Source organism: Prionailurus viverrinus, chromosome B4 (assembly GCF_022837055.1).
Source record: "Prionailurus viverrinus isolate Anna chromosome B4, UM_Priviv_1.0, whole genome shotgun sequence".
Classification (NCBI taxonomy): domain Eukaryota; kingdom Metazoa; phylum Chordata; class Mammalia; order Carnivora; family Felidae; genus Prionailurus; species Prionailurus viverrinus.
In genome coordinates this window covers 133,076,947-133,101,852 of record NC_062567.1, presented here as the reverse complement: position 1 = coordinate 133,101,852, position 24,906 = coordinate 133,076,947, and the positions used below count along the sequence as shown (strand labels likewise).

General features: G+C 53.9%; 1 protein-coding gene and 1 pseudogene across 11 annotated transcripts; both read left to right on the top strand.

The window, feature by feature from the left end:
- The first annotated feature begins 275 nt into the window (after window positions 1-275).
- A4GALT (alpha 1,4-galactosyltransferase (P blood group)) lies at window positions 276-24,368 on the top strand. 11 transcript variants are annotated; one of them, XM_047866829.1, is made up of 5 exons: window positions 6,465-7,178; window positions 7,495-7,588; window positions 9,585-9,752; window positions 20,865-20,921; window positions 22,617-24,368. In XM_047866829.1, exons 3-5 carry the CDS (start codon window positions 9,661-9,663, stop codon window positions 23,722-23,724), a joined length of 1,257 nt encoding a protein of 418 aa, XP_047722785.1. In that variant the 5' UTR covers window positions 6,465-7,178; window positions 7,495-7,588; window positions 9,585-9,660; the 3' UTR covers window positions 23,725-24,368. The 11 variants fall into 11 exon arrangements, 10 of the variants coding, with proteins under 10 accessions (XP_047722787.1, XP_047722793.1, XP_047722789.1 ...); XR_007153967.1 differs by lacking the exons at window positions 20,865-20,921; window positions 22,617-24,368 and adding exons at window positions 2,709-3,819; window positions 15,517-15,574 and having other exon boundaries at window positions 6,465-7,588; window positions 9,487-9,752; XM_047866828.1 differs by having other exon boundaries at window positions 6,408-7,588; window positions 9,487-9,752.
- On the top strand, window positions 7,631-7,802 carry LOC125171354 (uncharacterized; annotated as a pseudogene).
- Window positions 24,369-24,906: the final 538 nt, after the last annotated feature.

Here is a 24,906-nt window from a genome sequence, read left to right as displayed (position 1 = left end):
CCAGGCCCGGGTTCCAGTCCTGGCGCTGCCCCGACTCGGCTGCATGACCTTCAAGGGACAACCGTGTGAGCCTCGGCTTCCTCATCTGTTAAATGGGGCAATCGGATTATAAAGCCCCAGGGCGGGCGGCCGGGAGGCCCCGGAGCTCCCCATGCCCGTCGGCCGGCGGTCCAGCCGCGGCGCCGGGAGCAGCGGGGACGCGCGGCCCGGGGAGCCGGGACCCAGCAGGGGCGGCGGGCGGGCGGGCGGGGCGGCGCTGACCACGCCCGGGCCGGAGGGGCGGCGCTCCGGCCGCCGGACTCCGGGCACTGCCTCCCGCCGCCGCCCCGCGGGGCCAGCTCGTCCGCCGCCGCCGCCGCGGGAGCCGGAGGTACCGGGGGCCGCGCGCAGGGGGCGGCGGGCGGGGGCGCCGCGGGGTGGAGGGTGGGCTGCGGAGGGGCGGGGAGGGCCCGGCCGCCGCCCGGGCCACCTGTTCCGGAGGGACGCCAGGGTGCGCGCCGACTGGGCGCGGCGGTCCCCGGCCAACTGCGCCCCGAAGTTGAGCGCGGCGGCGGGACCGGGAGCCTGGCCGGCGAGGGGAGGGCGCGCCGCGCCCGGGAGCCCTCGGAGCAGCGCCGCCCGGGCCGGGGTCCTGCGCCCGCCGAGAGGGGCCGAGGGGGCGGGAGGCCCGGGGCCGAGCCCCGCTGCGCGGCGACCTGGGGCGCGGGGCGCGGCATCCCCTCGGGAGGCCTCGCCGCCGGGCGGGGCTCGCCCCTGGCCCCGGACGGGGTGCGGCTGGGAGAGGGGCGGGAGCGGCCGGCTGGAGGGGAGACCGCCCGGGGCGGGAGGCGTCGGCGCGGGGTGGGGGGAGGATGCTGAGGCTTCGGAAGCGCCCAGGTGGGGGGAGGGCCCTGCAGGTGGAGAGAAGGGCCCGAGCTCTTCTTCCCCGGGGATCCGGACCCGGCGACGAACCGTCTTTCCGGCTTGCTTCGCCCCCTCCCTCTTCTCCAGACGGGAAACACTGAGTGGGATCTGCTCTGTGCTCGGGAGAGGCTCTGGCGGGGAGGTCCAGTCCCCTCCGCTGCTCGCGGAGCCCCCTTGCCTCAGTTTCCTCACCTGACACGGCGGAACAGAAGTTCCCACCTCCTTGACAGACTCAGCCGAGCCCCTGGCACCGAGAGGGTTAAAAGCCATCTTCCCCCGCACCCACCCCTCTCCCTGGAGGACACCGTTTCCGTCACCCCCAGATCCTCAGGGATTGCTCCAGCTGGCCACTTGGGGGTCCCCAAAAGCAGGGCCCACGTTGGCCAGGACTACACCCTGCATACCTAGGCCTGCACACCCTGTTCCCACAGGGATCCCCTAGGGGTGTCCCCCAGTCAGGTCCAAATACAAAAGGAAAGAAAGGGAGGAGCTGAAAGGTGGAATCTTCTCGGGGTTCATCTTCCTCCCAAACTTGTTCCTAGTGTCTCGAATGCACGTCCCTGCTTGTCTGCCAGGACAGCTCTATATTGGAGTCCAAACTCCAAAACAGAAATTCTTAAAAATGCACCTCCTCTCCTTGTACCAACCGAAGCCCTTTCAGCTGCCTAGAAAGGTCTAGGTGAAAGGTCCAAATTGGAACGAGGGCAGAGTAAGACCAACTGGCCGCCGGGGACGTTTGCGACCAGACTGGAAGAAAGGGCAGATGAGAAAGGGAAGCTTGAAATGTGGAAACAGCTCTTTCCTCCCCTATCTCTCCCTCCCTGCTGGCTGCTGCCCCTCCCGGCTCTCCCTCCTCTCCCTCTCCCGCCTCTCCCTCCCCGAAGGGCGGGCAGGCAGGCGGGTGGGGTATGAGTCTCCTGGCCTCAACCAAGGTCTGCGCCTGCTGTGCTCTCCTGAATGCATTTCTTCCCAACCGTTACCCCCTAGGTGAGCTCACAGCTCCTGCTAAACACCCCCCCCCCCCATTTTCATTGTTCCCCTCCTCTTCCAGATTGGAAACTTCTGGAGGGACAGAACCTCGCCCGAAACCCAGTGCCCAGCCCAGCACGTAGTAGGTGCTCACTAAATGTTGCTTGAGTGAATTAACTGTGAGAAATAGGGGAAGATTCCATATTTGCATCACCTGGAGATACCTAATTGTTCACATTCACCATTTCGCCAAACTTTCAAAAATACTTTTTTAACGTAGTTGAGTATACCTTGTCTATATGAAAACTTCAAATGCCTCACCTCTCGCAAACACTTTTTAAAATATTTTTCAGCACTTGGATACGTTACATCATGTTAGTTAATAGACTTTATTTGAAATTTAGGTGCTTTTCAATATTTGGCTCTTTGGGATGACGTTATATGGAACTTTCGCATTTATACATTGCCAGATCTTTCCTGGAAAGAGAATTACCTGGTAGTCACTGCATCTGATGTATAGGAAGTTCTAGAAGGGCTCTACCTAGAGCCAGCTGGCTCTGTAGAGGGCCTATACCATTCTGTACCTCCTCAGGCTGTGAGTATGCATTTCTCGTTATTTCCTAGAGGTGAAATTACTCTGAGTCAAAGAGTATGAATGTCTGGGATCTTTGTGTGATTTTTTTCCCCCAGTTTTTTTTTGTAAATTTATTTTTAACGTTTATTTATTTCTGAGAGACAGAGAGAGACAGAGCGGGAGTGGGGGAGGGGCAGAGAGAGAGAGGGAGACACAGAATCGGAAGCAGGCTCCAGGCTCTGAGCTGTCAGCACAGAGCCCGATGCGAGGCTCGAACTCCCGGACTGTGAGATCATGCCCTGAGCCAAAGTCGGATGCCCAACCGACCGAGCCACCCAGGCGCCCCCTCCACCCCGGTTTTACTGAGATATAAATGACAGGCAGCACTGTGTCTGTTGAAGGTATACAGCACGATCTGGCATGCGTGAATTGCGAAATGGTTATCACCATATGTGTGTTTCTTATTCATTTGCTGGAGCTCATCCGTGAGGTCTTTGCCCCTCGTCTGGTCTCTTGGTGGCAAAGACCTCCTCCCAGGTTATCATTTGCCTTTTGCTTTTGCTGCCACTGGTGTGTGTTTTTGAGGAGCACGTTTTTTATTTTTATTCTACTTTATCTGCTGTGGTGCTTTTCGATGACGGAGATGGCTGCATTTATGAGCTGACGGGAAGGAGCCAGAGGACGGAGCGGCTGAGTCCCGGAGGAGAGGCGGGTCCGCAGGTTGAGGTCCCAGAGATGCAGGAGGTAGGGGTGTCTGGCACTGGTTGAGGGACCTTCTGAGCTGGTGAGGACAAGAGGCGAAAGGGAAGGGCTGGACCGACACCTTAGGGACCGGCTTTGATCTTCATGTAGAGAGAGGCGGAAGAGCTCAGTGGAGAGAAGAGATGCTGGTCCTGAGGTCCCAGCTCCCAATGCTGTTTGCCAGCCTCATCCCCTGGGGTCCTCCCTGCTTCCCTGGGAGGTAGCAGGTGTTATCACCCCCCCCCCCCCCCCGCCGCTTACAGACTGGGGGGAGGGAAGGTGCCTTGCTCTGGTTCAGTCCGCTGATGAGCGGGGGGGGATGGGTTCAACGTTGGCCCTCCAACATTAACTGCGCGCCCTTGAGAACCGCTCTCCTCTTGGTGCCTCCATTTCTGGTAGGTATCAGGAAGCCGTGCCCATCTTAGTCCGAGCGAGTGTCCTTTCCTCTCCTGTCTGCCTGTTTGCTTTCCCTCTGGACGGATCCCCGTGGAAGCTGAGCTGGCCACGGGACTAGAAGACCCCTCCCCTTCTGCTTAGTGCCTGCACACTGTCCCCCGTGCCCACACCCGCACCCACCAGGAGCTGACTCCAGCAGGACACAGAGCACTTCCTGGAAGTCCCACCAGCGCCAGGTCTGAATGGACAGATGGTGGGGGGGCGCTGGGTGAAGAGGCAGGCACGTGAGGGCGAAGCGGGAGAAGTGATCTTCACGTTCACCCAACAGACTCGGTTTGGAAGAGCAGAATCTGTTGTCCCGGGTGTAGACACAGAGCCCAGAAAGGTCCCCACGGCTGCCCCCCCCCGCCCCCACCTCTCCGGGGTCCTCTGCAGTCCTCATTTGCACTTTCCATTGGGTCTCCAAGGCAACCTCCTGATTTGGGGGGCGGGCTTCCACGATTGAGCCCTTACCTGGTGTCAGACGCTGTTACCTGACCTTATTTAACCCCCTCGGTCACTCTGTGCCATTCTGCCCATTCTATAGGTGAAGAAACTAAGACTCAGAGTCAAGAGTCACGTGCCTTTTCTTTATTGCGGGGGGTGGGGGACGTTTGAGGCTCCGGGGCCACGGCACTCCCGGGTGAACTTGGCCACGGGCAGACCCCTTTCACCTAGGGGAGGGGGTTCGAACCCCAGCGGTTCCCTCAACTCTTAAAAGTGGTGGATACGAAGAGTGCCCGCTGGATACGAAGAGGGCTGGCGGGAGGCTTAAGTGAGTTACCGTGCGAAAGCCACTCTGGCCCGTGGCTGTGCACAGGAAGTCCTCAGGAAGTGGACGCTGACCACGTAGCTCCATGCCTGTCACGGGGGAGCCAGTCACAAACGTCAACTCAAGCGCGCTCACCCCTCCCCATGCTGAGGGGATGACAGCGTGAGCTCTGGAAAGCCTTTCTGGAGGCCAGTTACTGTGCCGCATCTGTAAGTGCACATTCCATTTCCTTCGGCCCAAGTGGCTCGTTTCGAGGAACCAGTCCTCCCGAAGCAATTAAGGATGTGCTCAAAGGGAGTGCGAAGACAGTCACCGCGGTGTCGCCGGTAAAAGCAGAAAGATGCAAACCACACTTCCGGCAGCCCGGACGGGAAGCAGGCGGGACGAAGGATGCGACTAACCACGCGAGGTGACGCACGACCCTGGGAACTGAGGGTACGGGTCTGCGTTTGTGGGCGTGATAGGAGGGCAGAGGGCACGTGTGCTCTCGAGCGGGTTTGTTCCGGAACCGTTCGCGCGGCTCGATGAGTTTCAGGACGTGGATATCGCCCCGTAGGCACCACCACTCTCTGGTTTGAAAATACAGGGGCCCGGCGTGTCTCTGGGTGAAAAATAAAACAAGGTATAGAACAGCGCGGGGAATAGGGTCCCCTTCCGTGCGTATGCGGCTCTGTCTGTCCACGGCAGCCCTGTGTGTGGCAGGTGCGCGGAAAGGGACCGAAAAGGCTCCACCGGAATGCCGACGCGGGCACTCGAGGTGCCAAGGTCACGGGGAGGCTGGCCGTGGCACGTGCTTTCGCCTCAGGCCTTTAGTGACGTCACACTACCGTCCTCAAGAGAGAGTAAAGCAGGAGGTGTCGCTGCAGGGTGGTGACTGGACACGCCCCCTCTCTGTGGACACGTGGGGACAGCAGCCGCAGGCACGAAGACACACAGCTAACGCCGCCCGTCACCCTCGCCGCCAGGAATGGCATTTGGGACTCTTAGCAAACGGCAGCTCATCTTACCTACTGTGGCTGGAGCTGCTGGGGCAGGGGAGGGGATGGGGGGGTGGCATTCTGGGAAGCAGGAGGCACATTTTACAGAAACTCGGAGTTCCCAGAGCCTGGCGGGTTTGAGCCATGGAGTTGATTTTCCTTTCAAGTTTTTACCATCATTTTCAAGGGCTCCTGGAGCATCAGGATGGTTTTCCTTTATCCCTCCGTCATCACAAGTTTCTGGTCCACCTGCTGTCGCCAGGCCCTCCCTAAGTTCGTCAGGGTCACCTACAGCCTCGGAAGAGCGGCATCTGGCTCAGTGCCCCGAAGGCCCCGAGGCCAAATCACCCTGGCCATTCCCAGCGGGACTCCCCTGGGGCCCTGAGGGTCTGCCCGGGATCCCGGCTGTGGGCGAGGCCAGGCCTTGGGGTGAGTGCTGCTCATTTGGAAGGGAGCCACGAGGGCCTACTGTGTGTGACGCGGGGGCCCCAGCCCACGGCCCACGGTGGGAGCTGTGCCAAAATCCAGGCAGCTTCCTGGAGGTCGCCTGCCCTGCTCGTCTAGGTCGGGAGAGACTCAGGGAGGAAGGGCTGTCTGAGAATTTGGGGCAGATATAATAACCTGGGTGCAAATCCTCCCTCCCATGCTTACTAGCCCCGTGGCATTGGGTGGGTCACCTTTCCTGTCGGTCTCTCCGTTTTCTCATGTGTCAGATGGGGCCGTGGTGGTAGATACGAGGACACAGTAAAGGGGGAACGGTGCTTGGCAGGACGTCTCACACGTGGCACATTCTTGGCAAATGGCAGCTCTTCCCACATATTTCGGTTAAGAGGTTCCTGGACAGGGGAGCGCGGAGGGACGTTTTAGGGAAGGGAGGGAGCGTATTGCAGAAATCCGGAATTCCCAGAGCCTGTTGGCTTGAGCAATGTGGCAGAGGTCAGCTTGGCTGGTCTGGAGGTTGTGGGCCCGGAGAGGGGCGGGGGGTGCTGGGGAAGTGCCCACAAGGCATGGGTGTTGCGGGGTGGGGTGGGGTGTGGAGACCTGCTGGGGTTCAAGGCCGAGGACAGAGTCCTGAGCTGGGCTGTGGTCACAGGGCTGAAGATGGGCAGGAGAGATGTGTCAGAAAGGTGTTGCAAGAGCGGCTGTCCCCCTGTGTCCCAGCCCTGTGCCTCCCTCTCCTCTGGATTATCCCCAAGAGCCTCGTAACTGCTTTCTTGTTGCCACACGTCTCCCTTGGTTTAGTCTCAAAAAGCATCCAGATCCTAAAGATCTCTTTAAGCATAAGGTACATTGTAGCCCCTTCCTCCTCAAAATCTCCCGAAGGCAGGGCTCCCGATCAGAGAGACAAATCCTTCCAGTGGCCCTCAAGGCCCCCCATGACCCTGCCTCCTCATTATCTCTCTGACTTCCTGTCCTTCCTCCCACCTTGCTTACTCTGCTATTCCACCAATACCTCGGGCACACATGCCCCAGGGCCTTTGCACTCACTGATTTCCCTCCCTGGACACACTACCCACCCCCCCACACCCAAGGTAGCCCTAAGGCTTGCCCCCTCACTTCCTTCAGGTCTCTGTCGGCTTGTCAGAGAGGCCATCCCTTGCTGGTCTATGTAAAGTAGCACCCCTGCCCCTGGTCCTCCAGTCCAGTGTTCCTGCTGTATTTCTCAACCCAGCACATGTTATCGCTTACTGTATTTCTTTATCCGTTCATTTTCTCCGCTAGGATTTCAGCTCCATGAAGCCGAAGAGTATCTGCTTTGTTCACTGCTGTCTGTGTTTCCAGACCTTGGAGTGGGGGGCGGCACATAGTAGGTGTTCAAGCATTTGTTGAATGAAGGACCAGGGTGCTCTGTGTGATGCCGAGGGCTGGCTGGGTTTCTTTCCAAGAAGACTTTTTGGCATCAGCTTGAGCAGGAACTCTCTTATCTGTGAATTATCAGCCCCTTGGCCTTATTATCTGCCTGCGCTCTTGGCCTGACACCAAGGGGCAGGTGGCCCTGAAATACTCTGTCTAGAGAGGCCGATGCTGGCCATGAACAGAACTGGTGCTGGAGAAACCAGATTTGGAAGGTCTTTCTAGAAGGGTCCTTAGAGATGGTCTTTTCCAAGCTCTTTATTTTATAGGTGGAGAAATTGAGGCTCAGAAATGGTGAGGGAGGCCATACCCCAAGATCACAGAGCAAGTGTGTAGAAGACAGAAACCAGGCCCCTTGCTCAGGTAATGTGCAGTTAGCAAAGGCTGTTAAGAATACCGAGTGTGGGCTTTGCTCAGTGGCAGTATCGTAGCCAATGAGGTTCATCGGAGGCGCGATTATTGCTAATTGAAAGAATACCGAGTGTGGGCAGTTCTGTGTGTGCGTGCAAACCGCGTGGGGCAGGGTGGGCACTGTCTTTTGCTGCCAATTCGTTTTAATCTTGAATACGGTAAAAGAGGAAAAAGTCAAGCAACATGGAAACTTTCTTCCAAGTAGGGTGAACTCTGGACTCTTAACTCAGGCCAGCGTTTCTTTCTTTCTTTTCTTTTTCTTTCTTTTTTTTTTTAAGTTTATTTATTTACTCTAGGAGAGAGAGAGTATGTGTGAGTGAGAGAGGAGCAGAGAGAGAGGGAGAGAGAATCCCAAACAGACTCTCCGCCGACAGCACAGAGCCCCACGGGGGGCTCGATCCCACAAACCGTGAGATCAGGACCTAAGCCGAGATCAAGAGCCAGATGCTTAACTAACTGAGCCCCCCCCCAGGCCAGAGTTTCTAAATGCCTTTTCCATGGGCATTGCATTTGCAGGCGTGGTTTGTTTTTTTTTTTTCACAGTGTGGAAGATTTAATATTGTTAAGATAACAATTCTCCCCAAATTGGCGTACGGATTCAGTGCAATCCCCGTCAAAATCCCAGCAGTTTTGGGTAGAGATTGATCAGCTGATTCTAAAATTGACACAGAAGTATGAAGGACCTATCGTGGCCAAAACAGTTCTTAAAAAAAAGGACAAAGGGTGGGAGGGATACCTGATTTCGAGACTTATCATAAAGCTGCAGGTATGAAGTCCGTGTGGTCTTAGCACAAGGGTAGACCTGTCGTTCAATTAGCAGAATTTGGAGTCCAGAAGCAGACTCCCGCTTAAACAGCAGATTGATTTTTGACCAGAGTGCCGAGGTAATTCAGTGTGGGAGCAGACATTTCCGGACTAGCGCTGGAAAAACTAACTATCCCTACGGAAAACAATGAGCCGCAGTCTTCCCTCATATCACACACAAAAATTAACCGAGAATGTAGCCTAGACCTAAGTGCTAAAGGCACCAGTTTTGCTTAAAGCCGGGCATGATTTTATCCGATGAAGAGTTTTCTGCTACCTGTTCCTCTGTGATCTCTGGGCAGAGCAAGCGACCGATGCAGAAAGCTCACCACGCCCTGCCACCGGGGCACTGCAGGGGGTCCTGGCAAGTGCATGTGTGGACATGCCAAGACAGCAAAGGTGTAGGAATCCAGATTTCGTGGTGGCTTGTGCTGCCTGAACTGAGCAGAAAGCTCGGGGACGGTGACTTCACCCTATGCTCCTGAGAAGCCAACCCCAGGCAGCCCGATCTTCAGTCCAGCTTCCGGTGCAGAGAGGCAGTGACCCTGGCAGGGAGGGATGGCCTCGGGAAGAGAGGAGAGGTCTAAGACTTGGGGGCAGATCTCCCTAGGGGGGAAATCGTGTCTCCCAGGCTTTGGGAAGGTGGCCTTTCCTCTCTCGGGACCCGTGAACACTCAGGTACTTTAACATGAAAAGTCAAAGGCGTGTGACCTTAATTTGTACCCACAGATGGTGAGGCAGGACGTGTCAATTACACTTTCTACCAACTGTAATCTGTATCCACACATGGCTTACAGTTTGCAAAGGGCATTTCCCTGGTCAGTGACCGTATCTGATCTTGGCTTTGTGGGCCGTTTAGGGATCATTTACTCACTCGTTCAGAATATATATATTTATCTATCTACACCTATCTACCTATATATCGAGCCCCCGCTTCGTGCTAGCGTCCGTGCTGGCCACGAAAGACGCAACAATGAGTCACAGCAGACTTGGTCCCTGCCCTCTGGGAGCTGACATTGTTTTTCATGGCATCAATGTGTAATCAGTGCCGTCGAGAAAGACCTTGGGTTGTTTTTCATCGTTTGCAATCGAGAACCAACCTGTGACCTGTACAAATGGCACTTATCTACGGATAAATTCACAGACTGGGATGGCGTGGCAAAGGGGTTTCGGTGGATGTCATTCAGTTGCCCTCCACCACTGGACTGGTACCATCTGGAATGCCTCCCGGCCGTGTGCGAGATGCCTGTTTGCTCCCAGCCTGGCCAGAAGAACGTGTGGTCGAAGTTTTGGATTTTTGCCAATCTGACAGGTGAGAGATGCTATCTGAGTGTTTCAATTTGCATTTCTTTTACTTACAAAAAGATCCTCCCTCTCGCTGACAGATTAAGGGTCGTGTTTTGCCTGTGCCAAAGCTGCCCTTGGCCTCTTTTTCTTCTCTGTGTTGTTGGTCGTTTTCTCCTTGACTTCTGGGAGCTCTTTAGAGGTTAGGAAAAGTGGACCTTTGGGACCCGAGGGGCACAAAAGTTCTCCCAAGTAGTTCTTTCTACTTTGACTTCCCTGATGGTGTTTTGGAGGAGGACACAGATCAGTTGGCATTTTCAAGGAGTCGAGTTTATTCATCTGTTCTTTTATGGCTTCTGGATGGATTTCCTACATAATTAAGAAAACTTTCCCAACTCTGAAGTTACAAAGGAATTCACCCATGTTTTGTTCTGCATGTTTATGGGGTTTATTATTTTCCATTTGGAGTTTATCCTGGGGCATGTTCTGAGAGGTGAACCAAGCTTCTACTCCACCTGCCCAACACCTTAGAAGACCCATTTAACTTTACTGATTGGAGATACTGCCTTTACTGGATATGCGAGCACTTCATTATTGCTGTGATAGGTTTTGTTTCATTGTCCTGTTTGTTCGTTTGCTAAGACTGCACTGTTTTTGTTTTCTGGGGTGTGTGTGTGTGTGTGTGTGTGTGTGTGTGTGTGTGTTTAAGACTGCATTGTTTTAGGGGTGCCTGGGTGGCTTAGTCTGTTGAGCATCTGACTCTTGGTTTCAGCTCAGGTCATCATCTCATGGTTCGTGAATTCGAGCCCCGCATAGGGCCCTGTGCTGACAGTGTGGAGTCTGCTTGGGATTTTCTCTCTCTTTCTCTCTCTGCCCTCTCCATCTCTCTCTCTCTCTCTCTCAAAATAAATACATGAACTTAATTTTTTTTCAAAGACTGCATTGTTTTAATTATTGAAAATTCATAGGAGCACGTGGGCACAGTCACGTCTGACTCTTGATTTGGCTCAGGTCATGATCTCACAGTTCATGAAATCAAGCCCCTCATGGGGCTCTGTGCTGACAGCAGAGTCTGCTTAGGAGTCTCTCTCTCCCTCTCTCTCTGTCCCTCCCCAGTTCACACATGCACACTTGTACTTGCTCTCTCTCTCAAAATAAATAAACATGAAAAAAAAAAAAAAGAAACTTCAGAGTGTGTTTTAATATCTAAAGCACTCCAGCCCTTCCTCATTTTTTCCTCTTTCTCACGGTTTCCCTATGGGTCTTGGCTTGTTTATTTTGGTATATGAACTTCAGACTCAATTTGTAAATTCCAGACTCACACATGTGTCTTTGGTTTTGTTTCCCTTGCTTGTGGAGAGGTATCTAGAAAAGGGTTTCAAGAGCTGAGATCAAAGAAATCACTGCCTGTGCTCTCTTCTAGGAATTTTATGGTTTTGTGTCTCACATCTAGGTCTTTGATACATTTTGAGTTTATTTGTGTGCGTGAAGAAAGCGGCCCAGTTTCATGCTTTTGCATGTGGCTGTCCCGTTTTCCCAACACCATTTCTTGAAGAGACTGTCTTTTCCCCGTCACGTATTCTTGCTTCCTTTGTCGAAGATTAAGTGGACATACGAACGGGGGGTTATTTCTGGGCTCGCTATTCTGTTGCATTGATCTAGGAGTCTATTTTTGTGCCAGTGCCATACTGTTTTGATGACGACAGCTTTGTAGTGCATCTTGACATCTGGGACTGGGAAACCACCACCTTTGGTCTTCTTTCTCAAGATTGCTTTGGCTACTCGGGGTCTTTTGTGGTTCCATCCAAATTTTGGCATTATTTGTTCTAGTTCTGTGAAAAATGCTGTTGCTATTCTGATAAGGATTGCATTAAATCTGTAACTTGCTTTGGGTAGTGTGGACATTTCAACAATATTGGTTCTTTTGATCCATGAGCATAGAATTCCTTTCCATTTCTTTGTGTCATCTTTGATTTTTGTCATCGGTGTTTTATAGTTCTCAGAGTATCGATCTTTCACGTCCTTGGGTAAGTTTATTACTAGGTATTTTATTCCTTTTGGTACAATTGTAAATGGGATTGGTTTCTTACTTTCACTTTCTGCTACTTCATTATTTGTGTGTGGAAATGCAACAGAGATTTCTGTATATTAATTTCTGTATGTCTTATGGCTTCACTGAATTCGTTGATTAGTTCTAATAGTTTTTTGTTTTGTTTTGTTTTTGTTTTTGAAACTTTAGGTTTTCTCTTTATAGTATCGTGTCATGTGCGAATAGTGAGAGTTTTTCTTCTTCCTTACCAATTTGGATGCCTTTTATATCTTTTTCTTGTCTGATTGCTGTGGCTAGGACTTCCAGCACTGTGTTGAATAAAAGTGGTGAGAGTGAACGTTCTTGTCTTGTTACTGACCTTAGAAGAAAAGCTGTTTTTTACCATTGACTGTGATGTTAGCTGTGGGTTTTTCATATATGGCCTTTATTATGTTGAGATATGTTCCCTCTAAACCTGTTTTGTTGAGTTGGTTTTTTTTTAACGTTTATTTATTTTTGAGACAGAGACAGAGCATGAACAGGGGAGGGGCAGGGAGAGAGGGAGACACAGAATCGGAAGCAGGTTCCAGGCTCTGGGCCATCAGCCCAGAGCCCGATGCGGGGCTCGAACTCACGGACCATGAGATCGTGACCTGAGCCGAAGGCGGACGCTTAACCGACTGAGCCACCCAGGCGCCCCTGTTGAGGGTTTTTATCATGAACGGATGTTGTACTTTCTCAAGTGCTTTTTCTGCATCTGTTGAGATGATTGTATGGTTTTCATCCTTTCCCTTGTTAATATGATGTGTCATGTTGATTGATTTTTGGATATTGAGCCACCCTGGCCTCCCAGGAATAAATCCCAGTTGATCATGCCGAATGCTTTTTTCCCCTGCCCCTCCCAAGGATTTTTTAAATATATTGTTGGATTCAGCTTGGTAATATTTTGTTGGCAATTTTTGCATCTATGTTCGTCAGAAATATTGGCCTATAGTTTTCTTTTTTTCTGTAGTATCTTTATCTGATTTTGATATCAGGGTAAGGCTGGCCTCATAAAATGAATTTGGAAACTTTCCTTCCTCTTCTATTTTTGGAATAGTTTAACTATTTAAAAAATAGGTATGAACTCTTTCTTAAACCTTTGGTAGACTTCGCCTGTGAAGCCATCCAGTCCTGGACTTTTGTTTGTTGGGTTTTTGTTTTTTATTTATTTATTTATTTATTTATTTATTTATTTTATTTTTTTTTTTTTATTACTGATTCAGTTTCATTGCTGGTAATCAGTCTTTTCAGATTTTCCATTTCTTCCTGATTCAGTTTCGGAAGGTTATATGTTTCTAGGAATGTATCCATTTTTTCCAGGTTGTCCAATTTGTTGGTATGTCATTTTCCATAGTATTTTCGTATAATTCTTTGTGTTTCTGTGGTGTTGGTTGCTATTTCTTCTCTTTCATTTCCGGTTTTGTTTATTTGAGTCCTCTCTCTTTTTTTCTCAATGAATCCAGCTAAAGGTTTGTCAGTTTTGTTCTCAATTTTAGTGAACGCTTCATCAACTCTTGAGAACAAAGTGTGTTGCCTGTTATGAAGATAGAGAGTTTGATACAGTGTAGAACCTCACTGACCATTTATTTACATCTTCTGAATTCTCATTTATATTTATTTCTTGGGTTAAGAGTGGTGACTTAAGGGGTGCCTGGGTAGCTCTGTTGGTTAAGCGTTCGACTTCGGCTCAGGTCATGATCTCACACTTCGTGGGTTCGAGCCCCGTGTCGGGCTCTGTGCTGACGGCTCGGAGCCTACAACCTGCTTCGGATTCTGTATCTCCCTCTCTCTCTGCCTCTCCCCCACTCCTGCTCTGTCTCTGTCTCTCTCTCAAAATTAAATAAACATTTAAAACATTAAAAAAAAAAGAGTGGTGAATTAAAATCTCTTATTAGTGTGTTTCAATCTATTTATCGTAGCATTCTGTAATTTCTAATTCCTGAAAATTGCTGCTGGTATGTTGTGAATTATACCTTTTAGCATTATTATTGGCCCTTCTTTGGCTCACTTACTGATGGTTGCTTGAATTCTCAGTCTGATATTAAGATTATGGCCCCAGCTTTCTTTTTGTTTATACTTGGTTTTATATTTTTCCTCTTTCTTTTGCTTTTAACCATTCTAAATCATTTTGATGTATATCTCTTAAATACAGGATAGAGCTGGGTTTTGTTTGGGATCTAAATAAAAAAATCTTTTTCTTAGTAAAGGTAAGCGAGGCAAGCCTGTTTATATATATTGATGCGACAGGTGTCTGGTATTCTTTCCATCATGTTGTGTATGTATGTGTATGTCTTTGCGCATGTGGGAGGGCTATATTCTTTATTCTTTCACTGTGTTTAAAAAAAAATCCCGGGGCGCCTGGGTGGCGCAGTCGGTTAAGCGTCCGACTTCAGCCAGGTCACGATCTCGCGGTCTGGGAGTTCGAGCCCCACGTCAGGCTCTGGGCTGATGGCTCAGAGCCTGGAGCCTGTTTCCGATCCTGTGTGTCCCTCTCTCTCTGTCCCTCCCCCGTTCATGCCCTGTCTCTCTCTGTCCCAAAAATAAATAAACGTTGAAAAAAAAAAAAAATTTAAAAAAAAATAAAAAAAAATCCCTCTGATATTCGGGAAAGTTTGTATTTTTGTTCTAGTGGCTACATTTATATTGACACCCTTATATAAAATACTCTTAGTTTCTTTTTTCTTTAGAGAGTCTCTGTTGTTTCTCTTCTATGAACAACAATAAACTTAACGGGTTTCCTTTCTCTTGTGGCTGCCCCATTTCAGCTGATACTGTACTGAGTGATTAAGGCATATCTTCTGTCAGTTCTAAAGCCTCAGAGAGGCCTTTAAAGTCCTTTAAAGTACCTTTAAAGTCCAGAGATTTGGGGGCACCTGGGTGGCTCAGCTGGTTGAATGTCCGACTTCGGCTCAGGTCACAATCTCACGGTTCGTGGGTTCGAGCCCCGCATCGGGCTCTGTGGAGACACGCTCAATGTCTGGAGCCTGCTTCCGATTCTGTGTCTCACTCTCTCTCTGCCCCTCCCCTGTTCGTGTTCTGTCTCTGTCTCTCGAAAATAAAATAAAACATTTAAAAAAAAAATTAAAGTCCAGAGATTTTACTATTACACGTCTCGGGATTCACGGTTCCGGGTCACCGCTGTCTAACGCACGGTGTGCCTTTCCATTCATGGGATCAAGTCTCCCCCTATTTCAGGTAAGTTCTCCTGAATTATAATCGCAAATATTTCTTCTAGCCATTGGCGTCATTTTCTTCCTCAGGAGCCCTGGCCGCACGTTTGTTGGCTCCCCTCTGCTGCCTGTTCCACCTCGTGTCTTCAGTTCTAACATCTCCTTGATGATTTCTGTTGGATTTTCTTGACTTCTTCTCCCTTTCCTGTTTGTATCTCTTGCGATACTTTGTATGGAGCCCGTGCTCCCGTGTGTCTCCGGCCATTTGGTTTTCATCTCCGAAGTGTTTTTGTTATCGCCTTCTAATTCTTTCCTGAGGTCTGTCAGTCCTCACACATCATCCTCTTCTCTTGCTTTCACTTTGCCTAATTGTTTCTTCTCCAGCTCTTGTACCTTCTGCTTTTTGGTCTGCCTTCATGGCTAGAATTACTTTTTAAAGTTGTTGTTGTTCTCATTGTTTTAAATTCATGCTGTAATTTTGTATTCGAATTTTTATTTGTTTTGTGGTGATTTTTTTTTTAATTTTTTTTTCAATGTTTATTTATTTTTAGGACAGAGAGAGACAGAGCATGAACGGGGGAGGGGCAGAGAGAGAGGGAGACACAGAATCGGAAACAGGCTCCAGGCTCTGAGCCATCAGCCCAGAGCCCGACGTGGGGCTCGAACTCCCGGACCGCGAGATCGTGACCTGGCTGAAGTCGGACGCTTAACCGACTGCGCCACCCAGGCGCCCCTGTGGTGATTTTTAAAAAAAAAAAATGTGTATTTATTTTTCGAGAGAGAGCAAGCTGGGGAGGGGCAGAGAGAGAGAGAGAGAGGGAGAGAGAAATCCCAAGCAGGCTCCGCTCTGTCAGCACCACCAGATGCCACGTGTTTTGTGATTTTTTTAAAGTTTATTTATTTATTTTTGAGAGAGAGAGAGAGAGAGAGAGAGAGAGAGAAAGCACGAGCAGGGAAGGGGCAGAGAGAGAGGGAGAGAGGGAATCCAGGCTCCATGGTCAGTGCAGAGGCCGACACGGGGCTCGATCTCACCAACCGTGAGTTCATGAGCTGAGCCAGATCGTCATCAACTGACTGAGCCACCCAGGTGCCCCATGTGGTGATATTTTCACAGTGAATTTTCTTAACTGTAGTGAATTTTCTTAACTATAGTGAATTTCTTTTTAAAGTTTATTTATTTTTGAGAAAGAGAGAGACAGAGTGCTAGTGGGGGAGGGGCAGAGAGAGAGGGAGACACAGAATCTGAAGCAGACTCCAGGCTCCGAGCTGTCAGCCCAGAGCCTGACGCAGGGCTCGAACTCACAAACTGTGAGACCGTGACCTGAGCTGAAGTCGGCCGCTTAACCGACTGAGCCGCCGAGGCGCCCCCAACTATAGTGAATGCTTAAACTATAGTGAATAGTTTCTCTACATAGGAGAACATTAGTGTTCCTTCCCCTTTTCATTCTTGTAGCTTCCTTATATGGACACTGTGTTTATTCCTTTCACCATTGTTTTTTATATTCAAATCGGTTGAATTTTCCTGGATCAGCGTTTAACAGGAGGTTTTGGTAGAAATTGGGAGACAGGCCAGGCAAGTTCTCTAAGTTTCTCTGTTGAAAGACTCCCTCCTCTGCTTTTATGGAAATGGATTGTTCCTTTAAAATACAGCCCTTCTCAGGACCCAGTGCTCTTTTGCCTCACAGAACCCAACCGGGTTCAAGGGGACACCTGCCTCCATCCTTGAACTCTCCTGGTTCATGCAGGCTACATCTCTCTTCTGACTTACTCGTCTTCCTTTTAGAAGTGGCGATCTCTCCGATCTTCCACTTCCGGGCCCCCCCACCCCCTCCCCCCGTTCCTCCCCACCTCACCGCTGTATCTGCTGGACTCGGGTCCAGCTTTGCGAGTTGGAGTTTACGGGTTTTTCGTGCCCCGGTTTCGCTAAAGCTGTAGCTTGTGGCTTATTTTCTCTTTCCTGTGTTGCTCTGTATGACATCAGCAGGGGGGGAAAGATCCAGAACCCAGAATCTGCCTTATTCCTATTGGAAAAAGAAGTCTCTACCTCCCTACCTCCCTGGCTTTAGAACATCTTGTAGGCTCTGGAGGAGGAACATTTTATAACCTCCATTCTGAAAACAGCCATTTTTACGAGGATCACTTTCTAATAACGGTAACTCCTACTTCTTCAGTAGAAATACTCATTTACTGGGGCACCCGGGTGGCTCAGTTGGTTAAGCTTCTGACTTCGGCTCAGGTCATGATCTGGCAGTCTGTGAGTTCGAGTCCCATGTTGGGCTCTGTGCCGACAGCTCGGAGCCTGGAGCCCGCTTCGGATTCTGTGTCTCCCTCTCTCTCTGCCCCTCCCCCATGCACGCGCGTGCTCTGTCTCTCTGTCTCTCTCAAAAATAAATAAACATTTAAAAAGTTTTTAAAAAGAGAAGAATTTATTTATGCCCTGAAAGATGGGAGGGGGTGTGCAGGGACAGGACAGCGGACCCTTCAAGCAGGGTTTCCAAGCTCTAGGTATTGATTTTTCCCATCAAAGAGGGTCTGAGTTCCTGATCCTGTCCTGTCTCCAGAAGTGTCCCTGCTTTCAATTTGGCAGACTCTTCCCACGTCCCCCCCACCCCGTCTCTGTGTCTGTGGAAAGTGCAGGATGTACCAGTTTCAAACACAGCGGGATCCAGATGTAAAGATGATGTCATCATGCCTCTCTCTCTCCGTCTCTTGGCTCTGTTGCCTCTGGGCCGGCTTCAGCCTCAGCCAGGCTCTCCCCTCCGGCTCGGGCCTCATCTTAGAGACCCCACTGGAAAGCTCCTGACTCTGCTTGGCCCGCACTGGGTTACATGCCCTGCCCCCAGCTACTCACTGTGGCTGGAGAACGTGACATTAGGCAGATCTGAATCTGTGCCGCCCCCAAGAGCTAGAGAGTGGGGTCTGTGGGGCAGAGGTAGTCCCTCAAAGGCAATCAGGATACTCTTATCAGCAGAGGGGGGACGGATGCTGGGCAGGCAAAACCTGCCACCCCATGTCCACTGGGACTCCCCAGTGCTGTCCTGCCACGCAGAGAGGCCCCCCCAGGCACATTCTCCACGGAGCTGCCGTTTCAGGGATGTTCCAGGCCCTGTGTGACCTGAGAGGGGCTCTGAGTCTCCAGGGCAGAGAGACACAGAAAGGAGGTGTCGTGGGGTGGATAGTGGCCTCAGAGACGATTGTCACGTCCTAACCCTGCGGCACGTGAATGTGACCTCCTTTGGGAAAAGGGTCTTTGCAGGCGTTACTAAGTTAAGGATCTTGAGTTAAGGAAGTGACCCCGTGTTAGTGAGGTGGGCCATAAGTACAATGACAAGTGTCCTTGCAAGAGACAGAGGGGAAGACCGCGTGAAGACAGAGGCAGAGATTGGAGGAAGCAGCCACAAGCCCAGGAGTGCCTGGAGCCACCAGAAACTGGGAGAAGCAAGGAACGGTTCTCCCCCGGAGCCCGAGAAGGGGCGTGGTCCCGCTGACACCTTGGATTTAGACCTCCACTCTGCAGAGCTGTGAGAAGATACGTGTCTGCGTTCAGCCTCAGAGCTGTGGTCATCAGTTTCTGCAGCCACAGGAAGCCGATACAGGATGCTGATCAGTGTCGCACATCTCCTTGGTTTGGTGGTTTGAGACTTCTGCTGGGCTGTCAGCCTCCTGCAGCTGCTCGAGGAAGGCCCGGGGAGGGGACGTGTCTTGCAGAGGGGTAGGAAGAGCTCCCTAAGGGTGCCAGTTCCACTCTCTGCTGCTGCGAGACCCTGGCCAAGTCCCTTACCGTCTCTGGGCCTCTGTGTCCCCCTTGGGATATCAGACTCTCCAAGGGCCTAGCCCTGGAACCCCAGGGACAGTGAGCACCTATCCTGGTAGTAGGTCGTTCAGGAAGTGTGGACTGTGTCTGACCATTGCCGCGACCCTGTTCTGTCTGGGTCGCGGTCAGCCAGCAGTGGGCTGAGCTGGGCTGGACCTGGGAGCCGAGGGAAGGGCAGAGGGAGATGCCCCTACTGTGGGCCGTGAATGAATGACGACCTTCAGGTAGTGGGGCCATTCCAAGGCCCTGGGCTGGTCCCTGATGCTGACGCTCCTGACGTGGGGCCCCCAAAACTAATGCAAGGGCCAAACCCACAGGGAGCGGTCAGGCCTTTGGCCCTTTGGCCTGCCGGCTGTGTGCTTCTCGCCCTCATGTCCTGCCTGAGATGGATCATGGGGGGCTGGGAGGGTCCCTGAGGATGGGGAGCCACAGAAGAGCTCAGGGCAGGGAAGTGGCCACAGTTGACCAGCTAACTGGAAATCTCTCCCCGGTGCAGGGCTGAAAGCGTTAGGCAGGGAGGCAGGAGGAGGAGCAGTGTGCCAGGCTCCACTGACAAGGGTCAGGACTTGAGCCACAGCTGCGAGGCCCATCCAGGGGGGCCAGGAGCATGCTTCGGGCCTGAGGTCACACGGGTATTTGGCTGTGGCCAACTTGGCCCCGCGCGTCGTTTCTATTCCTGGGTCTTGGGCTCGAGCACCAAATACGGTGTTGCTCGGGGCCGGTACTGTCCCCTGCGGTCGGCGCGGGCTCAGGTGGCAAATCCCGTCTCCCCAACAGGCCCAGACCCCACCCCACCCCACAGAAGGCCCAGATCACCCCAGCGCCTCGGGACCCCCGAGCAGCCAGGACCTTGCTCGCTCCGACTGTCTGTCCCCTGCTCCGTGTGGTTCACACTGGGTTAAAAATACTCAAGACCAAAATAGCCTCCCCTCGCAGGCGAAAACCAGGGCGGGGGAACACAAGGTTCTTGATGTATATTGGCCCTGCCACTCCTGACCCAGCCGCCGACCCCCAGGTCCCTCACACAGGCGCTCAACTGCTTTATTCGGTCACGTGCTGATTTGCTGGCTCACTGACTTATTCACTCATTCATTCACTCATTCGTTCATTCACTCGCTGATCATTCACTGATCTGCTCCTTCACTCACTCGCTCCCACCTTCATTCACCCACCCGCTGAGTCACTCACTCCCCTGGTATTTGTTAACCACCTTCCAAGAGTCATCTCTTCTAGATGCTGAACAAAAGGCAAAAAATACCTGTCCTCGTGGGGTTATGCTCCAAATAAGTAACCCAAACAAACGAGTACCAAACGTCCAGGATGCTCGATTAGGTGCCGCGAGCTCCACAGGGGACTATGGAAGGGCGGGGGAGGCATGATTTTTGAGGACGAGAGGGAGGTGAGGGAACGAGCCAGGTAAACACCATGGGAAGAGCATTCCAAGCCGAGGGAACAGCAAGTGTGCAGGCCCTGAGTGGCAGCACGGGGGTGGGCGGTGGGGTTGAGAAGGAGTGAGGAGGCCAGGCGTGGCTGGGTTAGGGCAAGTGGGGTGTGAGGTCAGGGATGGGGGCACCTGGGCGACCGGGGCCTCCCACATCACTGAGGGTCTGAACAGAGGAATGACGTGACCTGGCTTGTGTTTTTGAAGTGTCCCTCTGGCGGCCAGGGGAGTGAGTCAGTGAGTGAGCGGGTCCACGAGAGGATGAGTCAGGTTGTGTGTCCCTACTATGCGCCAAGGACCGAGCTGGGCTCTGGGGAGGGCAGGTGTGCAGGCGCCCTTGGCGGTATGGAGGCCCATCTGGCTAAGGCCCCTCCATCAGTGTGACCTCTCCAGAAGCCACCTGCCCTGGCCCCGCTGGGCCCTTTGCTCCATTTCAACTGTGACTAGTGCATTTCCAGATGGTCCCCCCACATGCTGAGAGCTCCTCCAGGGCAGAGCCGCACCCAGCTCTCCCTTTCTCCCAAGTACATTCCCTGTGGGGCCGAGACAGTCAACAAATCAAGGAACATCCCCCCCTGTGCGGCTGGGGGCTGACTCCGTGAGCCCGCCACCCCCCTCACTCTGTGTCTCGCTGTGTCTTACAGATGGATTTGTGGACGCGGAGAGCTTGTGGAAGGGCCGTGTTCCTGTTGGCAGAGAAGGTTGGCTGCTGAGCCAGGGCGTGTCTCCAGGAGGGCTGCCCGGCTGCCCAGATCCCCACCTCGCTGCCATGGGCCGCCCAGGCTGGTCAGTTACCAGCCAGTGACATCATCGCGGTTCCCGGCCCTCCACCAGGAGGGCCGGCCAGTTGCTCAGTCTCGCTCTCAGGCCAGGAGATCCGTCTGTCCTGGGGAAGGGGTGACTCCAGCTCCCCTTAGCCTGCGGGCCGCACCCAGTCCCCCCCGCCCCTCTGTGTCCAAGTTTCCTGGCCGCTGAAGGAGAAATGATACAACTACCCCTGGGGTTACTGAGAGCCAGAGGGGGTGTGCGTGGGGCACCAAGAATTTAGAAGGCACTGAGTACACGGTGGCCAGGATCCTGCGGAAAGCGAGAACAGCCCTGGCGAATGTGCACGGAGTCCTCAAAGTGCCAGGCGCGCTCCCAGGTCCCCTCTGCCGGTTCTCTCCCGGGCCGGATGGTGCAGTGGTGAGAGGGTGCACTCTGGAGCCAGATGGCCTGGCTTCCAAGCCCTGCCCTGCCACTTGCCTACCGTGGGACTGTATGTGAGCTTACCAGACTTCTCAGTGCCTCGGTTTCTTCACCTGTAAGATGGGGCGATGATCACCTCTGCAAAGGGTGGTTGTGAGGGTTTAAGAAGCTGACTGTGTGTGAAGTGCTGAGCAGGTCACCTGGCACGTGTGTGGTGACGACCAACCCTTTAGTGGGTTCCAGTGTTCCCGTCCTGAAGGTGGCAAATCTGAGCTGAGTGCGTTGCCCCAGGTCTTAGCTGGTTCAGGTACACGTCAGGTCCCGTGCCTCCCAGATGCTCCTATAGTCCTACCCTTGGGGACAGAGCCCAAGCCTGTTTTATTCCCCCAGCGACCTGCCGGGCCCCCAGGATGTTCTTAGCTGCTGGCCAAGTGGACATCACCAAGAGAGGGTGAGGGTCCAAGGGCAATAGTCCTGGGCAAGGTTACGGGCTACGGCACAACCTCCCCGCCCCTCTCCCTCCAGACCTGCGTCTGTAAGTTGCACAGCCCAGGGCAGGGGCTGGGGAAGCCAGGTGCCCAGGAGATCCCACTGCGTCTGAGGCAAGGGCTTTAGGACCCAGCACGCATCCCCCTGTGTCTGGAGCCCACCCGTCCTGCAAGCTTGCCAGCCAGCCCCTTAGCAGCCAGCGCCCAGGCCGCCGGAGCCCCAGGCTTCTCTGCAGAAAGTCCCCAAGGCTGCTTGGCCGTCTGCCTCCTCGGCGCAGTTCCAGCCGGTCTGTGGAGCTGAATGGGGCTGAGGGGTAAAGCGCTAGGCTTCGAATCACAGGCTGCCAGCGGCCCGAGGGGGACCGGCCTCACCCGGCCAAGGGGCCTGTGTGCCGCGTGCAGGAGCATCACCTCTGACAACCCTCGTGGGTGCCGGAACCCCGGCCTGGGCCCGCGATGGCCACGTGTCGTAGATAGCACTGGCTGCGTCCTTGGGAAGCTCACAGGTGTGTCACAGAGAGCGAAAGGGACTCTGCCCAGACCTCGGCCCCGTGGCCTGCTTTTCCAGCTTTCCCAGGTGAGGAAGGAGATGGGACTCTGCGACCAGCGGGCCCCAGGGCTTCGGAAGCCAGCATCGGCCGTGGCCGGTGTCTGTGGGAAGCGTTTGCTCGGGCTTAGGGAGGTGGCAGCCTGCCCTGATGTGCTGCTCGTCTCTTGCAGACCAGCCAGTTCCCGCTGGAGGCTCCTGGGGTCATCTGGGGAGAACATGTCCAGGCCCCCTGACTGCCTGCTGCGGCTGCTCCGGGGAGCCCCGAGGCAGCGGGTCTGCACCCTGTTTATCATCAGCTTCAAGTTCACGTTTTTCGTCTCCGTCATGATCTACTGGCACATCGCGGGAGAGCCCGGCGGCCAGAGGGAGTTCTCTAACCTGCCTGCCGACGTCCCCTGCCCCCGGCTGGTGCCCCCTACGCCGATCTCCAGCACCCCGCCTCCGGGCAACATCTTCTTCCTGGAGACCTCAGACCGGACCAACCCCAACTTCCTTTTCATGTGCTCCGTGGAGTCGGCGGCCAGGGCTCACCCCGAGTCCCGGGTGGTGGTCCTGATGAAGGGGCTGCCCGGCGGGAACGCCTCCCTGCCCCGGCACCTGGGGCTCTCGCTTCTGGGCTGCTTCCCCAACGTCCACGTGCTCCCGCTGGACCTGGAAGAGCTGTTCCGGGACACGCCGCTGGCGGCCTGGTACGCGGCCAGGCGACGCCGGTGGGAGCCTTACCTGCTGCCCGTGCTCTCCGACGCCTCCAGGATCGCGCTCCTGTGGAAGTTCGGGGGCATCTACCTGGACACGGACTTCATCGTCCTCAAGAGCCTACGGAATCTGACCAACACGCTGGGCACTCAGTCCCGCTACGTCCTCAACGGGGCCTTCCTGGCCTTCGAGCGCCACCACGAGTTCATGGCGCTGTGCATGCGAGACTTCGTGGCCCACTACAACGGCTGGATCTGGGGCCACCAGGGCCCGCAGCTGCTCACGCGGGTCTTCAAGAAGTGGTGCTCCGTCCGCAGCCTGGGTGACAGCCACGCCTGCCGCGGGGTCACCGCCCTGCCCTGTGAGGCCTTCTACCCCGTCCCCTGGCAGAACTGGAAGAAGTACTTCGAGGACATCAGCCCCCAGGAGCTGCGCCGGCTGCTCAACGCCACCTACGCCGTCCACGTGTGGAACAGGAAGAGCCAGGGCACCCGCTTCAAGGCCACATCCAGGGCACTGCTGGCCCAGCTCCACGCCCGCTACTGCCCCACGACACACGAGGCCATGAAGATGTACTTGTGAGGGCCCTGCCGGGCCCTCCCCCCCCCACCCTGCGCCCCACCCGGGCATCCTGATGGAGAGGGGCACCCGGTCACCTTTCCCCGGGGGAGGCGAGACGGGGCGGGGGGGAGCGGCAGCCAGAATGAGCTGGAGTGAGCCGGGTGAACATCTGGGTCATCTGGACGGCACACCAGAGCCGTCGTGAACACCAAAGCGTCTTCCAGGGCATCACAGGGAAGCCAGGCTGGTGGGGGCTGAGGTGCCCACCACGGGGGCATGGAAAAACCCAAGAAAAGGGGAGAGGAAGGAGAGGGGAGCTCCTGAGGAGCAGGGGGAGGCAGCCTGTAGGAGAGCCGGGGGTGCAAACCCAGCCTCGTGAACCCAGGTAGGTGCCTGGCTCTTTTCTGCCTTTGGTTTCTTTCTCAGCAGCACTGAGACATGCAGAGCCGGCCTGGGGAGCCCTTTGGGGGAGGCCTGCCTGCCCACCCCATTCTTTCTTCTTTCCAGAGTTGTTGCAAGGGTGAGATGTGCCAGCTGGCCACCCCAGGGCATGGGGGCGTGGAGTTCTTTTGGCTCAGGAAAAGCATTTTAAGGAAAACACCCCCCCCACCCACGATCAACACATGATAATAATAAATATAATAAAAGTGACGCCCTGACATCAAGTGCTTGGTGGTTGATGAAACGAACCCGCTCACACAGCCCACATTAGCCCCATCCTGCAGATGGGGAAGCATCTGGGGCTGGAGGGGGTTGGTGACAAGCTTGAGGTCACTCAGCCTGCCCAGAGAGCAGAGTCTAGAGACCCAGCAGTCAATAAGCTGACAGCCTGGGGGTGGGGTTGGCGTGGGGAGCCTGCGTTCCTACCCTTTACCCCCGGTGCATAACCTAAATGAGGCCAAATGAGATGCCCCCAAGAGCCCATTACCAGAGTAGGGCCATGCTGCCCCCGGCCCGTGGGGTCCCTCCTGCCTCACCTTGGATGCCTGGCCAAGATCCCGGGAGAGACCAGAGGTGCCCTGCTGGCAGCCCCAGGGCTGGGCCAGAGGAAAATGCTCTCTGCCAGGTGAGGCCCCAGCTGGTTGGTGTTGAGGAAGCCGTCTCTGAGAGCTGGGCATTCTGGTCAGCCTGGAGAAGCACTCCCCCTGCGGGGCCACGATGCTGCCAGGGACTTGGGCTCGGCAGGCTGCACCCTGGCAGCCA

What these genes read in the sequence shown, in the direction of transcription:
- A4GALT (XM_047866828.1), top strand. Translation starts at nt 9,661, where the DNA reads ATGCCTCCCGGCCGTGTGCGAGATGCCTGTTTGCTCCCAGCCTGGCCA. An exon ending in GATTTTTGCCAATCTGACAG is followed by an intron (nt 9,753 to 20,864) that starts GTGAGAGATGCT and finishes TGTGTCTTACAG; the next exon opens with ATGGATTTGTGGACGCGGAG. An exon ending in TGTTCCTGTTGGCAGAGAAG is followed by an intron (nt 20,922 to 22,616) that starts GTTGGCTGCTGA and finishes CGTCTCTTGCAG; the next exon opens with ACCAGCCAGTTCCCGCTGGA.